The 27,350-nt window shown below is 37.6% G+C and overlaps 1 protein-coding gene across 1 annotated transcript; it reads left to right on the top strand.

Annotated features, from left to right (window-relative positions):
- The first annotated feature begins 4,040 nt into the window (after positions 1-4,040).
- CABS1 (calcium binding protein, spermatid associated 1) lies at positions 4,041-5,207 on the top strand. The gene has a single exon (XM_007942772.1). It carries the CDS (start codon positions 4,041-4,043, stop codon positions 5,205-5,207), a length of 1,167 nt encoding a protein of 388 aa, XP_007940963.1.
- The last annotated feature ends 22,143 nt before the right edge of the window (positions 5,208-27,350 follow it).

Below are 27,350 nucleotides of genomic sequence, written 5' to 3' on the forward strand. Positions count from 1 at the left end.
TCTACAGATTTTTCTTACTTCCATGAAGCCATTATCCCACAATGGCAAAATACTAAAAATCAAATGATCTCAAAGGATCTCCCCTTAGTATATATGGTTCTCGAAGCTGATTCCACTGGTTCTTCAGACAATATCACAAATCTTCAACCTAACACATCTGCGAGTGTTATAAAAGAGGACAACACTTTTTACATTGATGTCTATGGTGGTCTAAATGCAGAACCCAAGAAAATAAGCACCAAATTTTCTTCTCCTTTTCCTAATGAAGATAGTGAAAAAAATTTCTATTACACAGAAGAAATACCTAAAGCTTCTGCAATGAAAGACACAGCTACTGAATTTGGAGTGAACCATATTACAGGTGTGAACATGATAACAGGAAATCATCCAGTTATCCAGATGGAAACAAACTCTCTTAAAGATGCTGAAGATAAACCAATCAATAAAGATTATTATAGTGTCTTTACAGTGGCTTACTCAGCCCTTCCCACACCTAAGGATTCCCTCCCAGTTGGATCTGCTTCTCAGGAAATCAACTCTATGGCTGGGGATCCAAACTTGTTCATGGAATTAATTATCATTAGTCCTACTGATTAGAAATCTTCGTTTTACTTGGAGATTATTTCTCTGGTGGAAGGAAATTCTAAGTTGGAATTTAATGTAGCCCACCTGAGAAGAAAAAATAGTAAATTTCAAACTTTGGAAAGCATAAATGTTACTCTTGAATCTGTTGCTGACATAGGAAAATTATTAGCCAAGTCTCAAGAAGTTTCTGTTGTACCACAATATAACAAGGAGTTTCAAGAAACCACTTTATTTAGAGCTGATATCCCTCAGTCACAGAAAGAAACAACTATTTCAAATGATATCACTAAGGAGTCTACAAACAATAAAGCAGACTTGAGGGTCATAACTGACCTACTGCAAATTCCATCTCCATTGGATACAAAGAAATAATGACCCCACAGGCTACCACATCCTTCAATTGCAATCAGTCACATTCAAAGAGAAGGGGACAAAAATGTGAATGTTGACATAATCAAATTTCAAAATGTTATTGCTCCTCTGGCTTCCTTCACTCTTTCTGAATGTGAAAATTTGTTCTCTGAATGAAGACATTGATCTTAAAATTTCCTCTGTGACTCCATTTCAACAATGATTATAATCACCTCCATTACGGATAATATCTCTATATTTTCTTACAAACTGATAAGATTTGAAGATAAATAGACTTACTAAAATAGGAATTCTAGTGCCCATAGAAGACACCAATCATCTAACAGTTGATTCTTCTGAGACTGCACATGATTTTTTTCTAATGAAACTCAAGATATTCTCCACACAAAGGAAGTCTTAGTGGTTGATATCACTATGACACCAACATTTTCAAAATCTGTTTCTGAGGATTCTTTTCCTAGTCAAATATCTCTAAAAATCATAAATGTGCCAAGTGACTTTTCTAGAACCTTAGTGAGAAATATTTACCTTGTGCTAGCAGTTTCTACCTTTTCCCTTTAAAAAAAAAAAAAAGTAAGCCTTACATCATGGATCTGACCTGAGGGAGTTGCTACTTCAAAGAGGCATAATCCCTGAGCCAAAAATCTCAAAATAAAAAATACCCAATAGCCAAGCAAGATCCTGCTACAGTTCCCAAAACAAAGAAGATTTTATATATATATATATATATATATATACTCCCAGAGATATGTCAATAGATATAAATTTGATACTTTCTTGGGAAAAGGCCCTCCTGCAATGAAAGAAGATATTATTCAGATAAAGTAAACCTTATCTATGGAATCTGATTCTCTGGCTTAAATCAGGTAATATATTTGATGTCAATAATCTATTGGTCAAAGAAGAGCATACTATATTTCCTGAAGCAGATGTCAAAGTTTCGTCTTCAAGATGGCTAATATTCCACAATTCACACTAAGACTTTTACTGTATACTTCCTGTTCTATGATGGATAACATGCCTCAATCTGAAATATGCTTTTTACCTGTAATGATTTAGAAAGCACAAATCATGGTGATAACACTACCCTCAGGAGAGAGAGAGAAACAGTCTTAATATGCTGCAGTCAATGTGATTTCATATCATAGCTATACAAGTGGAAGCACAGACGGTGTGACCAAGAAAGTTAAAGACTGAAGTTAAAGACTCTGACAAACCAATATTGCTGAAGATAACATAATCATTTCACCTGACATTTCTGGAAGGAATTAAAGTTCATAAAAATGAATATTTTTGTCCTTATTCCAAATTTATTCACCATAACAGACCCTATGCTTTCCAAGATGTGAAACAATTATTCAGTTAAATTATCTTCATCTCCTTTTCCTTTTTTTTGTATATAAAGAAACCTCACCAAAAAGAACACCAAGTCTTCTTTTGCAACATGCTATATCCTGCATCAAGCTTCATGAACATTAGTGATGCAGGGGGAAAAAAAAGAAGAAGTTGAAAGTCTTCTCATTAAGTTAGCCACCTGAGTGAATAACTTCACCCTTTCACTTCCTTTACTGCTCTTGGAGATGACAGTATTTCTATTTATAAATAAAAGTTCTATGCTTGCAACTTACTCTTGAGACGTCTGTTCTTGATACTGACAGCATGTCCTATATCAATAAAGACTTTGGAGCCTTCAATAAATACATCCCTTGAAGCAAAAACATTTTTAAAGAAGCTGCCCTTAGATAATCAAAATTTTAAAATGTTCATCTTAAAAGCTATTCTGCAGGTAACTGCGATATCTGTACCTCCCCAACCAATAAACTAACAGAAGCAGCTGTAAACTTTGATTCTGGCCCATAGCTAATGAAAAATAAGCAACTGACCTTGAAATAGACATTTTTACTCTGGTTAATGCTGCTGCTTTTCTTTCAGATTCACTTTTATCTGAGTCTGAAAATTATATTTAATTTAATGACATCGTTTGGTCTCAAAGAAGACTGATTTTAAACCATTAACACACGACTGTAATCTCCTTTCACCATATTCAGTTCAACCTTAAGATTGATACCACAATGATGATGTTTGTTTAAATAAATACCACTACAGAAAACACTCTCTCTGAAATTGAAACTATAACCCTCATGGCCAATAAAGTTATTGCACACCCTGCATTTTTGTCCATGAAAACAGCCTCTGGAGCAGCTAAAATGACACCCAGACACCAAGGAGAATATAACATCATATGTTATATAACGTATAACATCAACACCATGCCAGATACTTCTCTTGGGGCTGAAATACACTCTCCACAAGGAAATGCTCCAGAAGAGTCTGAACCTACCAACTGAACACTCTCACTGTTTTTCTAGTTAATTCAAGAAAATGTAAGAATTATGATGGAGAAGAACACTGAGTGAGCCCTAACAGGCAGGCCAGTGACTTCTTCACAAGATTGTATAAAAGGTGATGATCCCCTAGCTGAAGAAAAGAAAAAATGCAGTCCCTGCTACCCAAATACCTTCTACAGCTACATTTACTGCCATAGGAGCTATTAATTTTTGAGGTATTTAAATACCATGAATCTCAGGAGAAGATGTTTCACTTGCAAAAGATAGTATTACTTATTTGAGAGACAGGAGAGTTGAAGCTGATGCTGATAAACTTGTGCCTCCCAGAGATTTTTTTACTGATACTAAAGCCCACAAAGTACCTGGCTGACTCTACAAGGTCTGTTCCAAGTGATACTATCTCCATATGGGATAGCATGCTCCCTGTAAACAGAAACATGGTAAATCCCAGGTTCTCTACAATTAAAATGTGCTTGGCTGTGTGAGTTGGTGGCATAATCACAGAAAACAGTATTGCGTTCTCATCTACTATCAATAGTACTCTAGCAACTAGGAGCCCAACCACAGCAAGGAACCAACCTCGAAGGGCAGCCAGTATTATTGCACCTGTGGCTGATGCAACAATTGCCATGATGACCAATGCTTCAATCACTACAGTGAACACTACTCTCCTGAATGAGGATGCCACTGGGCAGAAGAAAGATCTTGTGAGTGTACATGGTTTCACTTCATCCTATGGCTGAAGATGCTTCTCCTAAAATTTATTCCCACTGTCCAGCAGAAAAAGATAAAACACCAACTGAACCAACATCTATTACTTCAGAAGGAGACCATGTTTCTTCAGTAAATGACTATACACGTGGAAGTGATTTTTCATCTACTGTAGTCAACAAGTTTATACTTCCAAAGGAAAGACTAAAATCAGAAGATGAAGTTGAAACTCATATCATTAAGTCAACCACCCATACAGAGAAAGAGACATATACTTTCACTGGAACTACAAACTCCGTGACTGATGACTCTATTAGTGAAAATTTCATTTCAGCAAAAAAGGGTAATATTTCATCACCACTTGCTACACTTTCTTTGATAGATTTTTCCACTAATGTAGCAGGAGAAGTTATTCTATTGGATACAATTTGCCCAGGGGATAAAGATGACTCAATAACTTCTGAAGTCTCTGGCACACTTAAGAAAAACACCACCTGCATAACTGACACCCCTACACCTTCAGGTAAGAAGGATGAACCTGATGTTACCAATTCTAACTCCTCAGATAAATCTAATGTTGATGAAGTTGTCCACGTCACTAACTCCTTTACTCCTAAGTTTGAAATCTCTTCCTCTACTGAAAAGAACATCACCACTATTCCAGACATAACTGTCCTAGCAGAAGAAAAAATAACTGAAATTGATGTAATTCTTTCAGAAGAGGTCCCTGATGCTATGGCTAAATTACCTGACTCTGGTGAGGAAAACTTCATCACTGTATTTGAACTTACTACCTCTGCTGAAAGAGACAAAGATAACCCAAAAGAGTTTCCACTAACAGATGAAGAGTCTGTTGATGGGGTCAATGTTTGGATGGAGAAAGAGAGTTCAAATGAAGCTGAGATTCATTCTGTTTTGCTCACTGCTGTTGAATCCAGATATGACTTTATTGTCCCCACATCAACAGCTATGAATCTCATGGATGATTCACCTACTACAACGAAAGATTTGTCTGAAAATGATAGAACTGAATCCGTAACTAAGGTTGCTGAGCCATCTTCTGGAACTACCCCCATACTAGATGCACCAATCCCCATACTAGATACTTCAGACCACTTGGAAGACACTTTTACAACTGAAATGGATCTCTTTAAACTCCTGGGAGAAGATCCAGATGGGTTCATGATTTGAGAGAAGCATAGAATGCTTTAATAGCCTAGTCATCTAGTCTTAACATATAAGAAAAGAAGTTTGTCCAGCAGGGAAAACTCTATAAATAATGAGAGAATTGAGCAATGTAAGGCAAGTATTACACTTAGAAAATCCAGAAGTTTAAGAATAGAAATAATATAGCAGAGTATATTAATGGAAACTTTAAAAACCAAGAAGTAGAAGAGTTCTCCTAGTATCACAAAGTTTAAATGAGTTATCCAACAATTACTTACTTATTTTAATAGAAAATCTTTAATCTTAATCTTGAGGAATATGAAGAGAGCAATAAAGAAAGCTCACTTACTGCTACCATTAATGATGTACAATGAGATGTTCAATGAGAGTTAAGAAAATTGAGAGAATCTAAGTAACAACATATCTCAGGAAAATCATTATAGAATTCAAATATTTTCTGAAATTAATATGATTTTAAACAGATTTTGTTTCATTAGTGTACAACTAATGATTCTTTTCTATTAAAAATATATTCATACCCTCACTCATATAAGGAACTACTGAGTACCCACATATGAAATATATATGCTATAAATAAGTTTCTTGGCTTATGGTGGATGCAAGCTAAGGTAAAACAATATTTTAAAAACATCTAAATTTGTCAAAAAAAAAAACTATTAATTGTAAACATGTGATCAATGTAATCTTATTTCTATGATGTGTAAACATATGAATCAATGTAATCTTAACTCTTCCCTGAACTTTTGTCAATTTTTTCCAGGTCTTAAACACTGAATACCCTACTCTTATTATGATCTTGGTTAGCTATTCAAGGACATCTATCTTCATTCTTTTCTGATGCAGACTTTTAATATGGGTCTTTTTTCACTTTGCTCACTTTTCTTAAATAAATCTTTTGACAGCAACTGATTTACTTTTGTGTGTTTGTTATTCTAGTATATAAAATTCTCACATTAGGAAAGTTATAGATGAAATGAAAATGCATTCTTTGTTTAATGAACTAATGTTTAAACATTCATACATACATTATATTAAAAAAGAGAGAGAAACAAAAACAACCCCCAAACAATGAATGACTAGTGAATGGTATCTTTCAGAGGAGTGGGTAGAAATTTGTAGACAATGTTTTGTTATTGTGTCTAGTTTGCTGTAGAATCAACTCTAACTCATGGCTACCTTATGTGTAACAGGATGAAACATTACTGCTCAGTGCTGGGCATCTTCATAACCATTGGTATGTCTGAGTAGTCCATTGTTGTGGCTATGGTGTCACTTCAATTCATGGAGGTTTGTCTTTTTTTTTTTCTGACCTTCTACTTTGCAGATAAATTAAATACTATACCATAGTCAGGTAGCGTATTGTCTAAGGCACTTGACTGCTAACCAGAAGGCTGGTGGTTCAAACCCACCAGCCACTCCTCGAAAGGAAGATGGGGCAATCTACTTCCATAGTGGGAGCTCTGGTAGCATAGTGCCTAAGGCACTTGACTGCTAACCCAGAAGGCTGGCAGTTCAAACCCACCAGCCACTCCTCAGAAGGAAGGTTGGACAATCTCCTTCTGTATTGTTCCTGCCCCGGACCCCCAAGGGAGGGGTCACTATGAGTTGGGTCAGACTCGATGGCACATAACAACAACAACAACAACATACCATAGACTATAGACTAGAATAATTACAGTAGCATGTAAGAACTCAGAAATACATTTTAACTAAAACTGTACTCTTTGTAAAGTGGACTTCAAAACCATGGTATATATTATAGTTAATCTTGCTTGAACAATTGCATATTTGGGGGAAAACAATAGGCTACTATTTGAAACCATACTCCAAAATAAGTTCTACATGAATTAAAGACTTTAGTGTGAAAAATAAAGCCATACCAAAAAATTTAAAAAAAAAAGATTATGTGTGTATATTTCTCTCAATACAAGTTGAGGCATCTATTTAAGCATATGAAAAAGGCATAAAATATGTTGATGACTTTTACCACATGAATATTTAAAATTCTATACAAAAGGAAAATAACATAAAATTGAAAACCAGGTGATAACTGGAGAAAAATAACTGCACTATACATGGTAGTGAAAGACAACTAGCCTCACCCTGGAAAGAGCACTTACAAAGTTATTATAAAGAAAGCAATTAAATGAGCAGCAGAAATAAGAAGATAATTCATAGGATATAAACTGATAATAAAAATATGAAAAATATTCAATAATAGTAGTGTTCAAGACAAGAAAAATTTTAGACACCATTTTTATGCATTTGACAATTGACAGTGATAGTTTTAGATATTTATTGCTGGCTAATGCGAATTTATCCAAACTTTCTGGGCAGCAAGTTGGCATTATACGTCACAAGTATTAAAAACATTTGAAGTTTTTGACCTAATTTTTTTACACTTACAAATTTTCTTAAGAGATCATGAAAACTAACAGTTATTAAACTCTTACTACAAGCTAGGCACTATTGTATTTGCACTTAGAATAACATTTTATTCTCATGACAACTCTAATAAGGAGACATGTTATTATACTCATTTTACATATAATGAAACTGAGTGAGAAAAAGCTATACAACTTATCCCAACTTTATAATTAATATGTAATAAAGAAGACTTCAAACCTAAGCAGTTTCCTTCAGAACCCATGCTCTCTTAGTCACTATACTGCATTAATTCTCATAGATTTAAATAAAAGTATGTTGACAAAGACTTAAAGATATTATTCTGAAAATTTATAAAGGAGAAATACTGAAAACAAACTAAAATTCTAGTGACAAGGAATTATTTATTTTTTGATATATCTATTTGAAGCCAGAGTATGCATCTCTTAGAACAGTTCTGTAGAATATTCAATCACTCGGGAAATACATAAATTGTTAAATGAAGTGTATACACTGCATTTAACAATGGGCGGTGCAAATGGTTAAGACCCTGCTGCTAACTGTGGTGGTTAAGGTTGTACGTGAACTTGGCTGGGCCTGGTAGAAGGGCTGGGAAGCTGGTGGTAGTTATTCCCCATGATGAGACTAGCAATCAACTCCATGGTGGGACCCACCACAAGAGCTGAATAGCTGCTTTACAGATATGGTCTGCTTCCTGTATATAAGAAACAACTTTGGGAAGGGTCTCTAGCTTATGGAACACTTGGACTCTGCATGTAGCCATGTTGTTGTTCAGCAGCCTGCCATGCTCTGCCGACCTTGGGACTTACAATGGACTTGAATTAATGGCCTGCTGTGTGGTTTGGTAACATTGGGACTGTGCCATTTTATTTGTCTACCTTGGGCTTGTTAGCCTCAACAGCCAGTAGCTGCTTGAGTGAAGAGATTCCTCTAGCTTCAGTGAGCTGGGAGCAAGAGGCAGAACTGAAGCCCAAGGTCGAGGGGGTTTCACACAGCCTCTAGAGCCTGGCACTTGAACTTGGACTTGAAGCCTCCAAAAGGTAGGAGCATAAACTCCTGTTTGTTAAGGCCATCCCATTTGTGGTATATTCCTGGCACCAAAACACTAGCCAAAAAGTTGGAGGTTCAAGTCAACACAGAGGAGCCTTAGAAGAAAGGCCTGGTTGATCTACTTCCAAAAAAATTGGTCATTGAAAACCCCAAGAAGCACAGTTTTTCTCTGGCCTTGAGGCAATTCAAACTGATAGTGACCTCCATTGGGTTTCCAAGGCTATAAATCTTTGTAGAAGTAACTTGCCTCATCTTCCTCCTACAGAGAAGCTGGTGGGTTTGAACCACCATTCCTTTCAACATCATCAGCTGGGAAATTTTCTCATACACACACACACATATATGCAAAAGAGAATTTTGCCTAGACAAAACACAAAATTAAAAGAAAATATTTAACAGTATCTTCACAGCTGTGATTATAAAAGAACTGCAAGTGATTTTATTTCGTTCTCTGTGGTTTCGTGCATTTTCTCAAGTCCTTCAGTAGTCCAGAACACAAAATGTGCACAGGGGTGAATGACTGTCCACACCATCAGTCAGGAAACTTGGGAACTGTTCGATTCCTCACTTGCCCTTACCTCCTACACTCAATAAAAAAATAGTAGCTAATATTATGGAGTGTTTCCTATGTGTCAGACACTAAGTATTTTATTCATTTTTCATTCACAAAGCATTTATTTTGGACCTATGTTCCTTGTTCCAGGAAAGCCTCTTACGACAGACACTGTAGTGAAGTAAATATAACCCGTGCCTTCATGGAAATTAATCTACTAAGAAAGACAAATATTAAATGATTCTCATTAAAAAAAAAAAAAAAAACATGGATAATATCTAATATTGTGATGGCTGTTACCAAAAAGAACTAAGAAGAGATTCTTATAGCTATCGGCTCTAAACAAATTTAAGGTCAGGGAAGTTGTCACTGAGAAAGATTGAACATGTGAAGGAGAGCTGGGGAAACAACAAGCCCACAGCCTTGAGGCTAGAAATGACTTGGGTTTGTCAAACGATTAAACAGCCTGTGTGGCTGAAACATGTCATCACTTAGAAAATGACACAATATGAAACTAAAGAGGTAGGCAGGAGACAAATCATATGTGGCTTATTGAACACTCCGAATCTTGTCTAGAATACATTTGAAGACTCTTAAAAGTTTAATTATATTATCTTCCAAATAGCATTGGTGCTGAGATAGGTGGCAAACTGAAAGATATTATTATTTCACAAACTATAACCATAGTTACTTTCAGGGACTTTTGTTGTTGTTGTTGTTAAGTGCTGTCGAGTCGTTTCCGACTCATAGCGACCCCATGCACAGCAGAACGAAACACTGCCTGATCCCGCGCCAGCCCCACAGTCCCTGCTATACTTGATCCCATCATCGCAGCCACCGTATCAATCCATCTCATTGAAGGCCTCCCCCTCTTTCGTCGACCCTCCACCCTACCAAGCATGACATCCTTCTCCAGAGAACAGTCCCTTCTTACAACATGACCAAACTAGGTGAGACGAAGTCTGGCCATTCTTCCTTCCAAGGAGCATTCTGGCTGCACTTCCTCCAGGACAGATCTATTAGTTCTTTTAGCAGTCCACGGTACTTTCAGCATTCTTTGCCAGCACCACAACTCAAAAGCATCAACTCTTCTTCGGTCTTCCTTATTCATTGTCCAGCTCTCACATGCATACGAGGCGATTGGAAATATCATGGCTTGTGTCAGGCACACCTTAGTCCTCAATGAGATATCCTTGCTCCTCAGCACTTGAAACAGTTCCTTCGCAGTTGACTTTCCCAATGCTACACGTCGTCTAATGTTCTGACTGCTGCTTCCGTTGCCATCGATTGTAGAACCAACTAATGTGAATTCTTTGACAACCTCAATCTTCTCTCCATTTATTTGTGATGCTGCTCATTGGTCCAGTTGTGAGGATTTTTGTTTTCTTTATGTTGGGATGTAATCCATACTGCAGACTGTATTCTTCAACCTTCATCAGTAGGTGCCTTAAGTCATCCTCACTTTCAGCAAGCAAAGTTGTATCATCTGCATATCTCAGGTTGTTAATGATTCTTCCTCCAATCCTGATACCACGTTTTTCTTCATATAGTCCAGCTTCTCGGATTATTTGCTCAACATATAGATTGAACAAGTGTGGAGAAAGGATACAACGCTGACGCATTCCCTTCTTGATTTCAAACCATGCAGTGTCCCCTTGTTCTGTTCGAACGACAGCCTCCTGGTCAAGGTACAGATTCCTCATGAGTACAATCAAGTGCTCGGGAATTCCCATTCTTCTCAATGTTGTCCACAATTTGTCATGATCCACACAATCAAAGGCCTTTGCATAGTCAATAAAACACAAGTAAACATCCTTCTGGTATTCCCTGCCTTGAGCCAAGATCCATCTGACAACAGCTATGATATCCCTTGTTCCACGTCCTCTTCTGAATCCGGCTTGAACCTCTGGAAGTTCTCTGTCAATATACTGCTACAAACGTTTCTGAATTATCTTCAGTAAGATCTTACTTGCATGTGATATTAATGATATTGTTCTATAATTTCTACATTCTGTGGGATCACCTTTCTTTGGAATGGGCACAAATATGGATCTCTTCCAGTCAGTTGGCCAGGTAGCTGTCCTCCAAATCTCTTGGCATAACTGAGTGAGTGCCTCCAATGGGGCATCTGTTTGTTGAAATATCTCAATCGGTATGCCATCAATTCCTGGAGCCTTGTTCTTCGCCAGTTCTTTCATTGCAGCTTTGACTTCTTCCTTCTTTACCATTGGTTCTAGATCATATGTCACTTCCTGAAATGGATGAATATCGATCAGTTCTTTTTGGTACAGTGACTCTGTATTCCTGCCATCTTCTCTTGATGTTTCTTGCATCATTCAATATTTTGCCCATAGAATCTCTCAATATCGCAACTCGAGGCTTAAATTTTTTCTTCAATTCTTTCAGTTTGAGAAATGCTGAGCATGTTCTTCCTTTTTGGTTTTCAGACTCCAGGTCTTTGCACATTTCATTATAGTAATTGGCTTTGTCTACTCGAGCTGCTCTTTGAAATCTTCTGTTCAGCTCTTTTACCTTTTCATTTCTTCCATTTGCTTTAGCGATTCTCCGCTCAAGGGCAAGGTTCAGAGTCTCCTCTGTCATCCACTTTGGTCTTCTCTTCTTTTCTTGTCTTTTTAGTGATCTCTTCCTTTCTTCGTGGATAATGTTCTTGGTATCTTCCCATAATTCATCTGGCTTTCGGTCACTGGTGTTCAATGCATCAAATCTATTCTTTAGATGATCTCTAAATTCAGGAGGGATATATTCAAGATCATACTTTGGCTCTCTTGGACTTGTTTTCATTGTCTTTAACTTCAAATTGAATTTGCCTATGAGCAGTTGATGGTCTGTTCCGCAATCAGCTCCTGGCCTGGTTTTGGCTGAAGATATTGAGCTTTTCCACCGCCTCTTGCCACAGATGTAGTCAATCTGATTCCTGTGTGTTCCATCTGGTGAAGTCCATGTGTACAGCCTCCATTTGTGTTGTTGAAAAAAGGTGTTTGCAATGAACAAGTCATTGGTCTTGCAAAATTCTACCATACGAGTGCCAGCATTATTTCTGTCACCAAGGCCAAATTTTCCAACTACCGGTGATTCTTCTTTGTTTCCAACTTTGGCATTCCAGTCACCAGTGATAATTAACACATCCTGATTGCATGTTTGGTCAATTTCAGCCTGTAGAAGCTGATAAAACTTTACTTAGGAAAATAACTTGATAGTCTCCCCTGAGTGGGAGAGGTGAGGCCCTGAAGCATAAACTGGATGGGAACAGGTAAAAAATTAAAGGGCACACTCTTCAATAGAAGGTGGAAGGCATGGTGGTTCAGTGGTAGAATCTTGCTTACCATGAGGGGTCTCTTCAAGCCCAGCTACCTCTTGCCTGTTTGGAGGCTTGGATGTTGCTGAGATGTTGAATAGGTTTTAACAGAGCTTCCAGACTAAGGCAGACTAGGAAGAAAGGCCTGACTACCTACACACAGAAATCAACTAATGAAATCCTTATATAATACAATGGGGTTGTCTCGTTGTACAGAGTCACCTGAGTCAAGGGCCACTCAACAGCAGCTAACTACAACAACAGAAGGTAGAGCAGTCTAAAAATAGTGCTGGGCAATAAAAGGGTGGAAAGCAGAGCCCAGTGGCATATGTCTTGAATTCAGGAAGAAGAGTGGCCAATTAGATTCCTGGTAGCCATTAGACAAAGAATTTTTTTTAAAAAAAGAATATCTAATAATCAATTTTAAAGTGTGCAACTTCAAAGTAGTCTCTCCTTGCCATGAAACTTCAATAAATATGTTTAAGGAGCAAGGTCATGAATATATAAGTGTTCGGGAAATAATGGAATGGGTGGGCCCAAGCAGAAACCTCTGAAAGGTGGAACTAAGGAAAGGATATTAGACAAATACTTTATTCCAAGATATAGTAAATAATGATAACCCTAGAAAGAATTTTCAGGCATACACTGGGCTAACATTTAGAGAAATCTCATTTTACAGATGATCACATTGAAACTGAGAAAGGTCACTTGACCAAGACAACCAAGCTGCCACGTCAGTCAAAGAAAGCGTAAATTCAAAGTCACTTTGCTTTGTATTAAGAGTTAAACAATAAATCATTCTGCCTTCTTATCATAACCCTCCCCTTTCTCCATTCTCACAGCCACTCTCTTGTTTAAGCCTTCCTACAGTCATATATTTGGTCATCCCATCTCTGACCTTGACTTCTGCCAATTTTATTGCCCCTCAGCTTACAGCTATCCTCTAAAGACTTTTACTGACTCTCCGCTTTCTTTACAAAAAAGTTCAAACTCCTTAGGACACAAGGCTTTACATATTCTTCCTCTACCTACATTCCACCTATACTTCTCCTGTTCTCCGACCACACACTACACTCTATCAACAGGAAGTATTAAAGGTTAGCTCCATGACAGCTGGGACCTATCGAGTTAAACACTGCCTAGTAGATAGTAGATATTCAATAGATGTTTGTCAATGAATAAATAATAGAGAGGTATAATAGTTTGCTTAGTGTGAATGACATCTACTGTTTTTTACCTAGTTTCCCTTCCCCCACATGGTATAAAATTGTGTTCCATATTTTCTTTGAAATCCAACCTCTCCTCTTTCACACATGCATAATTTAGGTAAATTAGACCCCTCTCTCAAGTCCAGCAATGAGCTAGTAACACAAGACTTATGCTTTGTTACAGTCCTTTAGAAATAGCAATATAATGCAGTCAGAATAAAAGGACAAAATACGGTAAAGTTTGCAGGGATTTCTGGGAAGTAAGCTTGTGAAAGAAACATAAATCAGGAAATATGTAGTGTCAGGGGCTGTTGCAGTCGTGTTGGGATCACAAGGAGGCAGGATTCCTGAGAATGGAACCAACATAGAGGACATTAACATCAAGAAATATAAAGAAGAATTGAGTTCTAGTCACATCGTGAATCAAGCCTTAGCTAGTCTGTTTATTTACCTGAGACAATACATTTTTCTATTCTAGTTCAACAAATTTAGGTTGAGTTGTCTGTGTTTAAAATTATAACATCCTAATGACTGAAAATTCAAGCTGTTCAATCCCTGAGTCTTTCTTCAATGTGTTCCCTCTTCCTAGAATTCTGTGCAGTCAGTCTTAACTGGTAAATGTTTCAAGATTCATCTCAAGTACTATCTTCCCTAACCACCCTCAAGTATGATGATCTGTTGTGTATACTACTATATACAGTCTTCAGTCATATGACCTTTAATATTTAATTGTATTTATTTGATGAAAACCACTCCTGTGTCACAAGATAATCCTATTTAAAGTTCCTTCTAATATAAATTAACTCTGTCCAAAGCTTCCCTTTGTCCCAATGTAAACTTTGCTCATAATTCTCATTATATCTCTTGATACTATCTACCCAACCCTGTGGCACAAAGCTCCTTCATACCATAAACAATCCTTGACCACAATGAAAGAGAGGGGAAAAAAAAAAAAAAAAAAGTTCTAAGAAAAGGTCCCTGACCACAAAGAAAGTTAGTCCTACTAAAGATACTCCCTGGCTATTTGTTCAAGTCATTAAATTAGCTCTACAAGAGGATGCTTTAAAGAACATTTGTGACTTAAAAGTACCAGGAAGACTGAGAAACTGGACCAGTATGTGTTTAGTATGTGTGCTTCCCCCAATTCTTCTATTTGTTGCAGAGTAAAAAAAAAAAAAAACAAACTCACTGCCTTCAAGTGGATTTTGACTCACAGCAACCCCTCCTTGGGTTTCTGGGGCAGTATCTCTATGGAAGTAGATTATCCAATCTTCCTTCTGAGGAGAGGCTAGTGGGTTTGAACTGCCAGCCTTCTGGTTAGCAGTCAAATGTCTTAGGCACTACACTACCAGAGCTTCTCTTGTTACAGATTGTTGTTGTTATTAGGTGCCATCGAGTTGTCTCCAACTCATAGCAACCCTATGCACAGCAGAACGAAACACCACCCAGTCCCACCAGCTCCACGATCCCTGCTGTACTTGAGCCCATTGTTGCAGTCACTGTGTCAATCCATCTCATTGAGGACCTTCCCCTCATTCATCGACCCTCCACCTTACCAAGCATGACATCTTTCTCCAGGGAATGGTCCCTTCTAACAACATGACCAAATTATGTGAGACGAAGTCTGGCCATTCTCACTTCCAAGGAGTATGCGGGCTACACTTTCCCCCAGGACAGATCTGTTAGTTCTTTCAGCAGTCCATGGTACTTTATTTCTTCTCCAGCACCACATCTCAAAAGCATCAATCCTTTTTCGGTCTTCCTTATTCATTGTCCAGCTTTCACATGCATATGAGGCTATTGAAAATATCATGGCTTATGTCAGGCACACCTTAGTTCTCAAAGAGACATCTTTGCTCCTCAGCACTTGAAAGGGGTCCCTTGCAGCCAACTTGCCCAGTGCTATACATCATCTGATGTCTTGACTGCTGCTTCCATTGACAATTGTAGAACCAATCAATGGGAAGTTTTTAACAACTTCAATCTTTTCTCCATTTATCATGATGCTGTTTATAGATCCAGTTGCTAGAATTTTTGTTTCCTTTATATTGAGATGTAATCCATACTGCAGAGTGTATTCTTCAGTTTTCATCAGTAAGTACTTCAAGTCATTCTCACTTTCAGCAAGCAAAGGTCGTCAGTGTTATCGCAGGTTGTTAATGAGCCTTTCTCCAATCCTGATGCCATGTTTTTCTTCATATAATCCAGGTTCTTGGATTATTTTCTCAGCATACAGATCAAATAAGTATGGTGAAAGGATACAACACTGACACACATCCTTCTTGATTTTAAACCATGCAGTGTCCCCTTGTTCTGTTTGAACAACAGCCTCCTGGTCAAGGTACAGGTCCCTCATGAGTACAATTAAGTGTTCTGGAATTCCCATTCTTCTCAATGTTATCCACAATTTGTTATGATCCACACAATCAAATGCTTTTGTATAGTCAATAAAACACAAGTAAACATCTTTCTGATTGTGGTGGTTATGTTTGTGTGTCAACTTGGCTGGGCCTGGTAGAGTAGCTGGGCAGCTGAATGTAGTTATTCCCCATTGTGAGACTGGTAATTAACTCCATGGTGGAATCTTCTGGAGAAGCTAAATAGCTGCTTTGGGTATGCCGTCTGCTTCCCATATATGAGAAACAGCTTTGGGAATGGTCTCCAGCTATGACATGCTTGAACCTTGAATGTAGCTGTGTTGTTATTTAGCAGCCTGCCATGCTTTGCTGAGCTTGGGACTTTTGATGAACTTGAACTAATGGCCTGTGGTGTGGTTTGGTAACATGGGGACTGTGTCATTTTATTTGTTGACCTTGGGCTTGTTCGCCTCAGCAGCCAGTAGCTGCTTGAGTAAAGAGATCCCTCTAGCTTCAGTGGGCCGGGAGCAAGAGGCAGAGCTGAAGCCCAAGGTCAAGGGACTTTCACCCAGTCCCTAGAGCCTGGCAATTTGAACTCGGACATCTAGCCTCCCAAACTTAAAAGAATAAACTTCTGTTTGTTCAAGCCATCCCATTTGTGGTATATTCCTGTCAGAGCCACACTAGGTAACCAAAACACTGGTATTCTTTGCTTTGAGCCAAGATCCATCTGACATCATCAATGATATCCCTTGTTCCACATCCTCTTCTGAATCCAGTGTGCACCTCTGGAAGTTCTCTGTCAATATACTGCTGCAACTGTTTTGAGTTATCTTCAGTAAGATTTTACTTGCATGCAATATTAATGACATTATTCTATAATTTCCACTTTCTGTGGGATCACCTTTCTTCACAATGGGTGCAGATATGGATCTCTCTTCCAGTCAGTCAGCCAGGTAGCTGTTTTCCAAATCACTTGGCATAACCAAGTGAATGCCTCCAGTGGGGCATCTGTTTGTTGAAACATCTCAATGGGTATTTTCTCAATTCCTGGAGCCTTGTTCTTCACCAATTCCTTCACTGCAGCTTTGACTTCTTCCTTCAATATAATTGGTTCTTGATCATATGCCACCTCCTGAAATGGATGAACATTGACCAATTATTTTTGTAAAGTGACTCCATTCAATGATACAGGAAGCATCAAAAGAAGATGGCAGGAATACACAGAAAAATGTAAAGAAAAACATAGCATCAGGATTAGAGGAAGAATCATTAACAACCTGAGATATGCTGATGATACAACTTTGCTTGCTGAAAGTAAGGATGACTTGAGGCACTTACTGATGAAGATTGAAGAATACACTCTGAAGTATGGATTACTTCTCAATATAAAGAAAACAAAAATCCTAACAACTGAACCAATAAGCAGCATCATGATAAATGGAGAAAAAATTGATGTTGTCAAAGAATTCACATTGCTTGGTTCTACAATCTATGTCAATGGAAGCAGGAATCAGGACATTAGACGATGTGTAGCACTAGGCAGGTTGGCCACAAATGAACTCTTTCAAGTGCTGAAGAGCAAGGATGTCTCCTTGAGGACTAAAGTGTGCCTGACACAAGCCATGATATTTCCAATCGCCTCATAAGCATGTGAGAGCTGGACAATGAATAAGGAAGACTGAAGAAAAGTTGATGCTTTTGTGTTGTGGTGCTGGCGAAGAATGCGGAAAGTACCATGGGCTGCTGAAAGAACTAACAGATCTGTTCCTGGAGGAAGTACATCCAAAATGCTCCTTGGAAACAAGAATGGCCAGACTTCATCTCACCTACTTTGGTCATGTTGTCAGAAGGGACCATTCCCTGGAGTAGGATGTCATGCTTGGTAAAGTGGAGGCTCGAAGAAAGAGGGGAAGGCCTTCTATGAGCTGGATTAACGTGGTGGCTGTGACAATGGGCTCAAGTATAGCAAGGATCATGGAGCTGGCGTGGGATCGGGCGGTGTCTCACTCTGCTGTGCATGGGGTCACTATGCATCAAAAATGACTCGATGGCACCTAACAACAACAGTATCATTCAATATTTTTCCATAGAATCTTTCAATATTGAAACTTGAGGCTTAATTTTTTCCTCAGTTCTTTCAGCTTGAGAAATGTTCTTCCCTTTTGGTTTTCTTATTCCAGGTCTTTTCACATTTCATTACAGTAATTGGCTTTGTCTGCTCAAGCTGCTCTTTGAAATCTTCTGTTCAGCTCTTTTATCTTGTCATTTCTTCCAATTGCTTTAGCTACTCTCCATTCAAGGGCAAGCTTCAGAGTCTCTTCTGATATCCATTTTGGTCTTTTCTTCTTTTCTTATCTTTTTAATGACTTCCTGCTTTCTTCATGGATGATGTTCTTGATGTCATCTCATAATTCTCCTGAGTTTTGGTGTTCAATGCATCAAATCTCTTCTTTAGATGGTCTCTAAATTCAGGAGGAATATTTTCAAGATCATATTTTGGCTCTTGTGGGCTTGATTTAATTGTCTTCAACTTCAAGTTGAACCTGCTTATGAGCAGTTGGTGGTCTGTTCCACAGTCAGTTCCTAGCCTTGTTTTGTCTGAAGATATTGAGCTTTTCCTTCACCTCTTACCACAGATGTAGTCAATCTCATTCCTGTGTACTCCATCTGGTGAGGTCCATGTGTATAGCCACCATTTGTGTTGTTGAAAAAATATATTTGCAATGAATGTCATTGGTCTTACAAAATTCTATCATGCTATCTCCAGCATTATTTCTGTCACCAAGGCCAAATTTTCCAACTACCGGTGATTCTTCTTTGTTTCCAACTTTTGCATTCCAGTTACCAGTGATAATTAACACATCTTGATTGCATGTTTAATCAATTTCAGACTGCAGAAGTTGATAAAAATCTTCAATTTCTTCATCTTTGGCTTTGGTGGTTGGTGCACAAATTTGAATAATAGTCATACTAACTGGTCTTCCTTGTACGCGAATAGATATTATCCTATCACTGACAGCATTGTACTTCAGGACAGATCTTGAAACATCCTTTGTGATGATGAATGCCACGCCATTCCTCTTCAAACTCTCATTCCCGGCATAGTAGATCACATGGTTGTCTGATTCAAAATGGCCAAAACCGGTCCATTTCAGCTCATTAATGCCTAGGATATCAATCTTTATTCATTTCATTTCATTTTTGAGAACTTCCAATTTTCCTAGATTCATACTTCATACATTCCATGTTCCTAGGTAACATGGTGCCTAAGGATTTGACTGCCAACCAGAAGGCTGGTGGTTCAAACCCACCAGCCATTCCTCAGAAGGAAAGTTGGGCAATCTACTTCTGTAGTGATACCATTTCAAAACCAAAGGAGAGGTCACTATGAGTCAGGTCTGACTCGATGGCACATAAGAACAACAAAATTATTCATGGATGTTTGCAGCTGTTTCTCCTCAATTAGAGTTATGCCCCATCAGCAAATGGAGGTCTCAAAAGTTTTACTCTATGCATATCAGTAAGGTTGGCCCTACACTGATGATGCAGCTCTTTCCTAGCCATATTTTGAAAGCCTTCTGACCTAAGGGGCTTATCACTATGCACTGTATTGGATAATGTTTCCAAGCTATCATAAAGTTGTGCAGTAATGTATCAGACAGTGTTTCTCTGATATTCATAAGGTTTTCCCTGGCCAATTCTTTGAGAAGTGGATGGCTTCTTCCTTCTTCCTAGTTTGTCGCAGTCTGTAAGCTGGATTGAAACCTGAGCACCATGAGCAACCATGCTGGCACTTGAAACACTGGTGGCACAGCCTCAAGCCTCACATCAACACACAAGCCACAATAGTACAACAAACTGACACACAAATTTGTCTCACTTAGCTGTTCTTAAACCTCTCTGCCCTTCCCTTACCTAGATCCTTGGCACTGCTCTACTCTATAATCCCTCTGACTTCTCTTTCTCCCGGTTTCCTGGCTGGTGAGGGTGGGAACAGGTCTCTTCCTCCCCTTACCTTGATGCCTGGCTGCTGCTCTGTTCTGTCGTCCACTGTGGCTTCTCTTTCCCCCACTTTCCTGGCTGGTGAGAGTGGGACCTGGGTCCCTCTCCCCCCCCTCCCTGGATGTCTGGCTGCTGCTCTGCTGTTGTCCCCTCTGGCTTCCCTTTCCCTTGCTTTCCTGGCTGGTGGGTGTGCAGTCTGGGTCCCTCCCTCCCCTTACCTGGATGCCTGGCTGCTGCTGTCTGCTGTTCCAGATTAGGGGAAAATAAAAAATATATCCTCAGAAACCCAAGGAGGGATCACTATGAGTCGGGACCGACTCGATGGCAAATAACAACACAACAACAAAAATATATATATTTGAATTTATAAATTTTTTAATGTTGAGTCTGCAATCCTTACTTCCACAAAACTACTGTCACTTTCTTTTGGATTTCTCACATGCCCTTCAAACATAACAGAGATCTAAACTGAAACTGGCATCCCTCTTCCCTCAAACTGCTCCTCTTCTAATACTGTATTCCACCTCTCAGCAAAAGACATCATCTGCTCGTTTGCTGAGGTGAGAAACAGCAATCTTCTTTCACTCCCCTCTCTTTCACTCTCCACACTCAACAGATAAAACGTTTTCACTTCTGTGTTCTAAGTGTCTCAGGAATCTAGTGCCTCCATTCCCACTGCCAGGTATTTATCCCAAGCTTGATCAAGTAAGAGTACCATTTTAGACAAAAGTTGATCATATAACTCCCATTAACATAATACTCAAAGTGCTTAGGTAACTTTCCACCAATCTTAGGAGAAAGTCTAAAACATTATAAATGTTTGCAGATGCTCTGCAACTGAGACCTTGCTTATCAATATAGCCTCATCATTTGCTACTGTCACTTTTTGCTCTCAAATCCAAATTACATAGCTATTCTCTCAATTTCTTTAGAGTATCAGCTACTCCTTGTCTCAGTGTCATTGGAAACGCTATTCTCTCCCTGGAACATTCTCGAAGCCACCCTTAAAGCACATCCCTGAGCTTTCCAAACAACTATGTCCCCTGTATTCTCCCATCATATTGCTTCATAGTATACTTTACCTTGCTTTATGTGACATCCTTCATTTTTTCTATTACCTTTTTAATGTTATCTTTTCTGTTGGACTGCATATGTGTTATGCAGGCTAAGTTTTTAAACCCAAAATTGACACACATGGTCTCACAAGTCTTGATTATTTTTTCTGATTTGCTTACAAGGCTATAACTTTCCCCTTACTCACTGCTAAATTTAATTATTACATAATTTATCATGCAATTTATCAGAACATTTTTGAGACTAAACCAAAACACTACTAATAATGATACCAAAACAACAGGCATAACCAGAGAATACTAGGTAAGCAAAGTTATCTAATCACCCCCTTCCTAAGGGTCTTGTCTCCCTTATTTGCTGCTGAATTCTGAGACTGGTATACAATAGATGCTCAATAAACATCTGTTAAGTGAAGGACTGAGAAGAACCACTGAATGAATGAATTGATGTCTGCAATGACTGGCCTATGAATGATCTCAGAGAAAGGTTGGTATGAATGGACATTTAAGGATGAATATGAGTTTAACAGGGCAAGAAGGTGATCAGAGGTTGCAAACAGAAAAACAAGCAGGAACAAAGATCCCAAAGCATGAAAGTATAATTTGTGTGGTCAATAATTTTGAAGTAAGGCTAATGCACACTGGCTCTGGGAGAGAATAGTAAGAGATATACAAATTGTGAATTATGTTATAGCCTTAGAGGCAAATCAGAAAAAAAAAATAATCAAGCCTCATCAGAACATGTATATCAATTTTGGATTTAAAAGCTTAGTCCACTTAACTAATAGCTCACATTTCCCGAGCTATTTAACTGGATTGATTCATTTTTCAAAGAGTTTCAGGGTCAAAAATATCTATGACATGTTAGGGTGAATCAGAGCTAAGTGTAATTTATTACAGCAGAATTTCCTGGAGACATTAAAGGAGAATATGCACATAAAGCATTGAATGAGCTCCAGTAAACATCTCGAGGAGTGAATGTTCTCTTCAACATGGTTTGGGGAATGATACTCTAGACAGTAGAAGGTATCAAAGGTATTTAAGCAGGGGATTACATGTTAATTGTGTTTTAGAAAGATTATTTAGGTGAACAATTAAAAAAAACATATTGAAGGGTAAGCAAAAGGCAGAAAAGATAAGAAATTATGGCACTCGTGTAAGCAAGAGATGATGAAGCTTAAGGAAAATAAGAATCATAAGAATAACTATCAATAAATTCTAATACTTACTAGTCTATTCCAATGCATACTAACCAACCAGAAAAACAAAAAACCAAACTCATTGCTGTCCAGTCAGATCCAACTCATAGCGGCGACCCACCTTGGGTTTCAGAGGTGGTATCACTACGGAAATAGATTGCCCAAACTTCCTTCTGAAGCACAAGCTTATCAACATAGGCTCCTTGACTGACCTAGGAAAACAAATTAGTGTGATGTGAAAATCTTACATTGAAATCTGAAAGTTGTAGAATGGGTCACATTGAGCAGGTGTTACCAGCCATGTTAGCTGCCCCTCTTTAATCAGCAGAAGCATTTTGTGGGTTGGAATCTTCACTATTCTTTCATTCCACAGATTTGGATTAGATGTATGTTTTGGTTACTTTATCTAACAGATAATACCACAAATGGGTGGCTTTAAAAAATAGGATTTTATTCTCTTATAGTTCAGGAGGCTAGAAGTCCAAGTTCAAAGTGCCAGGTTCTAATGACTAGGTGAAAGCCCCTCAACCTTGGGCTTCAGTTCTGCCTCTTGCTCCTGGCCCACTGAAGCTAGAGGCTTTCTTCACTCAGGCAGGTGCTGGCTGCTGAGGCTGACAAACCCAAGGTCAACAAGTGAAAAGGCACAGTTGCAAGATTACCACACAACACAGCAGGCCACTAATTTAAGTCCAGAGACAATCCCAAGATCGGCAGGAAACATGGCAGGCCACTGAATAGTGACTCGGCTACATGCACGATTCAAGTGTGCCAAAAAGCTGGATACCTCCCTCAAAGTTGCTTCTTATATATTAGAAGCAGCCCACATCCCTGAAGCAGCTACTCATGAAAATGTTCTCATCTTCAAATACTTCTTTGCCCTATCAGGGCATTTGCACTCTAATTAGCAAGGCATATACTGTAAAGATCATAGTTACTTATGAAAATATTTATGTTTACCTACAAATATTCCTACTTTTTGTATCAAGTTTCAATAATTATTGCTTTGAAGAAAATGGTTAAGTAACCAGATTATTTAAGAAAAAATCCAAAATGAAGGGAAAAAAATTGAATCAAAGTACTTTATTTAAATTGTAAAGTGTAAGCCTTCACTTTTTCTGATGCACAGATAAGATAATTAGCCATGATGTTTCTGAGAAGAAATAAAAAGAATGGGTGTCAACTTTTAAAGATTATACCAGTCCTTTTTTTATTTTTCTTTCATGTTTCCAGAACTAGTGTGGATTATCCCAGAAGCAAATAATAATAATATTTTGCCTAGCAATTGGAACAGAGAAGGTAGGATAAATAAGAGAAAAAAATCTGTAAAAGGTATGATTCATCTGCACCTTTCTCTGAGCTTCCAGACTTCAGAAGCTGAGACAAGGCCAACATAGCTGGACAAAAAGAAGGATCCCTTAATACGGTATTTCTTTTTAATTTCAAAGACTTAAAAAAACAATTTTCTTTAGACTTTCATTCCATCCAGCTTCTAATTAGTAGAGTATTAAGATATATGGAACTCTGTTTTCCATAGAGTTCTAACAGACAATGCATTTTAAATATCATAACCAGAAATAAATGGAAATGTTTCTGCAAGTTCATCGACCTTCGAGTCTTATTCACTTTTTCAGTAAATTGATAATAATCTCAGTAAAATAATAATAATAACATCCCCTGGAATCCCAGACACCTTGAAAATGACACTTTTCATATGTGTATAAAAATTTTGTACCTATAAAAATGAAAATTTTCTCAGTGATAGAAAAATCTGTTTTACTAGATTGTTCAAGAAATCACAGAACCTTACTTTCATATTCATTGATTTTTGTCATTCTATTTTTCTTTTATTACAAAGGGAAGGGCATAAAATGTCTAAATGTGTTTCCCATTTTGCTTTGCATTCTGACAATTTTGGATGACAGAAATGCATTTATTAATTTGATTTTCTATTCTTATGCTTGAAGTACTAGAATCTGACAACTTTATCAATCAAATAAACTAATCATTCATTAGAAAAAATGGACCTGGATTAGGTTTGGTAATGCTTGACAACTGAAACTCAGCTTTTGTGACTATTGGGCCAATGCTTTCTTTCTTAAAGTCACAAGGGGATGCCCTAAAGAATATAGAATATATGTTGAAAGATAATAATTCTCCATCAATTACATTCTTGCTATCATGCTTTGAATGTTGTAATTTAAAGTTAGAAAATCAGTCACATTTGAAACTGTGATTTGATAAGGATAATTAACCATTAATTTAACTTCTTATCAGCTACTTCTCTTCTTTGGAGATAAGTTAGCTAAGTGAATGTTGACATACACGCACAAAAATGATTCATTACTGAAGTATGATATATAATTATAAAATTATGAAGAAAGGACATGTTCATAATAATCCTCAAATAAGTGCAAATTGGGTGATTTTGGTTTTGTGTCTTTTGGGTGTTTTGGGTATGGGTTTTTTTATTTTTCACATTTTATTTGGAAAGAGAATCTAGCATGAATAATCATATCAAAAGGAAATAAAAATGTGAACACAGATGTCAAAATTATTAAAGTTACTCTTGTTGCTGTTGTTATGTGGAGTCAAGTCAGACCTGACTCATAGCAAGCCCTCTGGGTTTCTGAGGCAGTATCACTATGGAAGTAGATTGTTTAAAGTTACTAATAAGTAAAAAAAGTAAAACTGGTAAAAATTAATACATATATTTAATATTTCTAAATATATACAGACAAATTACAAGCTAACATTTAACTTGTTCTGTCTAATATTTTAAGTATACAGGCACCAAATAAGGACCAGAAGACTATGTTAACAAATATTTCTTGCTATCTTTCAAATAGAAGCTCTGGTAGCATAGTGACTAAGGCACTTGACTGCTAACCAGAAGGCTGGCGGTTCAAACCCACCAGCCACTCCTCGGAAGGAAGGTTGGGCAATCTACTTCCGTAGTGATACTGCCTCAGAAACCCAAGGAGTGGTCACTATGAGTTGGCACATAACAACAACAAATCTTTCAAATGCTTAAATCACAAAAACAACTGAACATCATTAATTTCTTAACAGAAAATCTATATATAAAGCATAGTACAACGAAAAAAATTGCTTACATTTTCCGCTCCTCATTGATTTGTATAATTCACACACATATGGTATTTGAGTTTTTCACTTGTCACTCAGCAAAAGCATTTTTCAGATTTCTACAAAGACTTTATGATTATCAGTATTCAATATTTTAAATTATAAATCATAATAGAATGTACATCTTTGTATTTTTTTTCTCCCTGTTAGTTAATTTGCCTTGGATAACTCCTAAGACTGAGATTTTTATGTTAAAGGTATAGCATTTTCACGATTCTTTTGCACATTGTCATACTACTTTTCCAAAACTTTATCTCATTTAATAGAATCAATCACTGTATATATGGATATCAAAGTTACTACAATCGCTATTGTATTTTGTTTTCACATTCTTACATAATCTCTTAGTAATCATAAAAAGGTAGCTAAAAAAGGTGAGATTAATATGTGTTTTCTTGAAAATGAAACAGTAACTTTTGTCTGCATTTTTGTCTATTTGTCTATTTATATACTTGTTGGAATTTATTATTCTTAATGTTTTCTCAAATATTTAGGATTCATGATATTTCTCTTATAAATTTGAGCAAGTCCTTATTAAGCCATATATATGAAACTGTAGCACAACCCTAACACTGATAGATGTTTTGCTGGGTTTTTTGTTTGCTTGTTTTGGTTAAAATTGAGCAAATGCAAATTTGTATTTCTTCATTGTCCTGCCACTAATGAAGCATTTCTTGCTGTCTAGTTCTGGGACAACCGAAGACAAAATGAAGACTCTGATTCTGATCACTGTCATCTTGACCTCTACTGCTTGCTTCTTGGTAAATAGCAAATATATTACTGTTGTTGTTAGGTGCCACCAAATAGGTTCCTATTCATAGCATCCCTATGGACTACAGAACAAAACGCTGCCCAGTCTTGCGCCATCCTCACAATCCTTGCTATGCTTGAGCCCGTCATTGCAGCCACTGTGTCAATCCATCTGGTCAAGGGTCCTCCCCTTTTTTGCTGGTCCTCTACTTTACCAAGCACGATATCCCCCTCCAGGGAATGGTATCTTCTGACAACCTGACCCAAGTAGGTGAGATGAACTCTGGCCATTCTCACTTCCAAGGAGCTTTCCAGCTGCATTTCTTTCAGGACAGATTTGTTTGTTCTTCTGGCAGTCCATGGTATTTTCAGTATTCTTCACCAACACCATAATTCAAAGGCATCTTAAGCAATAGGAAATGGAAATAGATGATTGTATTTGGTCAAATCAAATAACTTAGGGTTCTGGAGTGTAGTAAAATCATAGTCCTCATCCCTTGTAATACTAGTAGAATCATCTTTCATGAGTTCCCAATTCTGAGCAGTATACTCCTTGAGACTCTTAGTGGTACAGAGTGGAGCATGAGAGACTAGAAGACAAGCAGGAGCATTCTAAACACTGACAAATCAATACTGCAATCTGACTCTTAATGTAGCCTATAACTAACTGCCTTTACCAGGTATACAAGGGATATACTCAATGTTGTACTTTGGCTCTGGTAGACTTGTTTTAATTTTCTTCAGCTTCAACTTGAACTTATGTATGAACAACTGATGGTCTGTTCTACAATAGGCCTGTGGCCTTGTTCTGATTGGTGATATTGAGCTTATCCATCATCTCTTTCTACATTATAGTCAATTTGATTCCTGTGTGTTCCATTAAGCAGTCTATAACTACCTATTACGTTCTTGAAGAAAGATATTGCCAATGAGTAAGTCATTGGTTTTGCAAAATTATAACATGTGATCTCCAGCATCAGTTCTATCAGTAAAGCCATATTTTCCAATCACTGATCTGTTTCATTTTTAACAACTTCCCATTTTCCTAGATTCATACTTTGTATTTCCACATCCCAGTTAGTAAT

Source organism: Orycteropus afer, unplaced genomic scaffold (assembly GCF_000298275.1).
Source record: "Orycteropus afer afer isolate SDZICR_OR568_19922 unplaced genomic scaffold, OryAfe1.0 scaffold00098, whole genome shotgun sequence".
NCBI classification, from domain to species: domain Eukaryota; kingdom Metazoa; phylum Chordata; class Mammalia; order Tubulidentata; family Orycteropodidae; genus Orycteropus; species Orycteropus afer.

What these genes read in the sequence shown, in the direction of transcription:
- CABS1 (XM_007942772.1), top strand. Translation starts at nt 4,041, where the DNA reads ATGGCTGAAGATGCTTCTCCTAAAATTTATTCCCACTGTCCAGCAGAA.